Below are 3,457 nucleotides of genomic sequence, written 5' to 3' on the forward strand. Positions count from 1 at the left end.
TGCTTTTACTGCCCAGTGTATCTATCAGAGTTCATTTGAAGATCATGGAAACCTCTCTGCTAGTTTAGGCAAGGAAAGGATTAATACCAAGAATTAGAGAATTCACTGCTAACTGGGAACTGTAGGAGCAGGCTCTAGGCCAAGTGCTCAGAAAGGACTCCCAAAATCATGCACAGAACTGGCTTTCCGAGGAGCAGCTCCTCATGCCACTGATGGTCACTGCCCCATTTGCTAGCTGCAGATTCAACTGTCTCATACACGGTTTGTAAAAGAAGAAGCCACCACCTCACCTATTGGTTCTGGGACCTCATCACCACCTGAGGCACCTGCCTTACTGACAGTATAGTTGCCCTGTCCTCTGCCCATAAACACGTGGGAAGCCAGAGCTGCAGCACGGGATGCTGTGCTACCTCTGCTGCAGAAAAACTGGAAGGCTCCATGGTGGAGGCTGGGCCATGTCAGACTGAGTTGAGACAGCCTGGGAAATGTAGTGTTTTCTAGCCTCTGGCATGCAGCTAGACATCCTATAAGGGACTCAGAATGAAAGGAAGTGAGCCAGCTGAACAAGGAAGAACATTTAAAAGAAAATCGCTACCATCTACTTTTCCATCATTTTTAAAAAGAAAGGAGTTTTGTTTTTTTTTTTTTTTTTTTTTTTTTTTTTTGGTCCACCCAAAACACAAAGGATGTTATCTTAGACTAAAAACTCAGGTAGCCACTATAAACTGATATGTAGATACATATATGTGTGTGTGTGTGTATGTATGTGTATCTTTGTTTCCACTGTGAATCACTGAAAATTTTATAGAAGCCACCTCTGGGCCAGGCATGGTGGCTCACACCTGTAATCACAGCACACTGGAAGGCTGAAATCGGTGGGTCACCTGAGGTCAGAAGTTCAAGATCAGCCTGGCCAACATGGGGAAACCCCATCTCTACTAAAAATAAAAAAATTAGCTGGGCACACCTGTAATCCCAGCTACTTGGGAGGTGGAGGCAGGAGAATTGCTTAAACCTGGGAGGTGGAGGGTGCAGTGAACTGAGATTGCCCCATTGCGCACTCCAGCCTGGGCGGAACTCCATCTGAAAAAAACAACAGCAACAAAAAAGACAGCTCTGGGTCAGTCAGACAACCTTAAGGCCTTAGGGAAATCCTGCTTTACTGGGTTGACAGAAAAATGAACGAAAATGAAATTTAAATAAGTGATTTCTGCTATTTCTTAATTAGCCTTCCTGTGTTTGGGAGGGAAGAACCTGAAGTTACATATTGTTGTGTGTTATCTTTGATTATGCATGAATTTTAATCATTTATTTATGCCTGCTTTTCTTTTTCCCTTCCATCCATACACCCATAGTTCTAGCATCTCATCACGGGCAATTGGTGGGGCCTGCACTCCCCAGGCTGTTGACTCCTACCCCCTAATCTCTGTTTTCCTGCCCTGCAGCTGTTGCTAGAACACCAGGATGCATATCAGGCTGGAACCGTGTTTCCTGACTGCTTTTACCCTGGCATCTGCAAAGGAGGTAAGACGAAGGTTTGAGGACTAAATGAAGCCACTTTTACTTGGTTAATAGGAATAGCTGTGACTGAAAATATATGTGTGTATTATGTATTTTTAATTGCACAGTATATTTTCCATTATTGTTGGTTAACAACTTCGTTTACATAGTTGCATTTTCCATTTAGCTAACACTGACCTGCTTAAGCATAGAAATTCTGAAAACTTTATTTTTTGGTGAAAACCTAAGTGGCATAATAGAAGACATTTTGCAAGAGATCAAAAGGTCTGAGTTTATGTTCCTTCTATATTAGCATGCGACCTTGAAAAAGTTGCTTATGCACAGAACCTCAATTTTCATGTCTTGGCAAAGACAGTGCCTGCTCTGCTTCTTCACTGGATTGTCCTTGTCATTAATGCACAGTATTTTGACAAGTGTTAGGCAATTCTCAGATAGTGTTATCTGTGAGAGTTAAAGAGGAAAGAAACATGAAGAAAGGCTTAACAGTCAAAGACAGATTCATTTTGAAGAAATAAACCTGAGAGAGGCTTCTGGCTGATTTTGGTTGGGAGTGCGCGCTCTCAGAGTGTGCTAATCTACCCTGTGTTAGCCAGACAGACTCCATCTTGACCTCTGCCTCACCCCTCCTGCCCCTCCTCCCTTAAGTGCATACCTGGGTCTTGCTACTGTGCCGGGTCATGCTGTACTTAGAACTATCAAAACATATAACCTTTGTAACCACAGCCCGCTTGGCAAGCCCACTTGCCATTGCGAATGCCCCACCCCCCACTGATGACATGACAAGTACCGAATACCCCCTTGGTAACTGGCAGTCATGGGAACCACGTGTGTATACCCTCTTTGAAAAATTAACAATCATGAGAACCTCCTGCCTCCTAGTTACCAACCTCCTTATCTAACTTGCTTGTTCTGCTTCTGTAAACTCTACTCCAACTAGGCTCCCCTTCACCTACCTAAATCAAGGTATAAAAGATAAGCCCCTTCCTCAGGCATACAGAATTTTGAGCCTTAGCCATCTCTTGCTCACTGACTGCTTAATAACGGGCTCTCAGTTGAAAACAGAGCATGGCACTGTTCCATCTGACTCACCTGGGTACAACAACAGACCAAGAGTATTTATTGATGAGAGAGCTTGGAATGTTTCTGTGTGGGGCAGAAGTTTATGGTGGGGTTGAAATGTCTGTGGTCAGAGGGAAAGTTACCTTGGGGCTGAACATTTCTCCCGCTGGAGGGGAGGTTATCTCGGGGCTGGCAGGTCTCTGGTTGGGTGGGGGGATTGGAATGTTTCTGATTGGAGATGTTATTTGTGGTTTGTGGTTATGCTGACCCTACCCATTAGGCTGATACCCTTTGGATTTAGGCAGTTTTTGGTCAAGATGAACTTGAAATGGCAATGCTTGTCCAAGTTGACGATCCTTCCGCTCTGTCATAATCAGTAAATTAGCTTCGTGGGTTGTATCAGTCCAGGACCCAGCAGGAGCCAGAAGTTAGACTCAGACTGCGTAATTCAAGAGGAGCTTAGTGAGGGCACCATTTTCAAAGATAGAGACGGGAGGTGAGGAATTGCAGTTCAGGGGAGGGAGTGAAGACTGGAACCCTGGAGAGGGCGAGCTGCATGAAGAAGAGCACTTGACGAGAACTGGGCCTTCAGCTCAGTGGCATAGCCAGCCCACCGTGACGCCACACGAGGGGACTGGGAGAATAAATATCCCAACTTCAGAGTCTTCTTTTTTTAAACAAATTCCACTTTGGTTTTTATGCTTTTTTTCTACATCTTACCTTGTCTCATACATACCTAATTCAACTATAGTTTTCTTTTTCTTCTTTGGTAATTCACTTTTATTTTATCTTTCAAAGACATTTAGCTTTCTTAGATACTTAATTGCCAAAGAAAAATCTCCTTTTGTTTTAAAAATAATGTATTTATATATTTTTT

General features: G+C 43.5%; 1 protein-coding gene across 3 annotated transcripts in view; it reads left to right on the forward strand.

The window, feature by feature from the left end:
* GPLD1 (glycosylphosphatidylinositol specific phospholipase D1) overlaps window positions 1-3,457 on the forward strand; it is a 72,045-nt gene that overhangs the window by 10,326 nt on the left and 58,262 nt on the right. For all 3 annotated transcript variants that reach the window (XR_001818197.2, XM_017505249.2, XM_037730203.1), the window contains exon 3: window positions 1,446-1,524. Coding sequence is in view for 2 of the 3 variants with exons in the window: in XM_017505249.2 (XP_017360738.1) it covers window positions 1,446-1,524 (79 nt within the window). In the remaining variant the exon portion in view is untranslated. The remainder of the gene's footprint in view (window positions 1-1,445; window positions 1,525-3,457) is intronic.

The sequence above is a fragment of the Cebus imitator genome, unplaced genomic scaffold (genome assembly GCF_001604975.1).
Source record: "Cebus imitator isolate Cc_AM_T3 unplaced genomic scaffold, Cebus_imitator-1.0 Scaffold335, whole genome shotgun sequence".
Classification (NCBI taxonomy): domain Eukaryota; kingdom Metazoa; phylum Chordata; class Mammalia; order Primates; family Cebidae; genus Cebus; species Cebus imitator.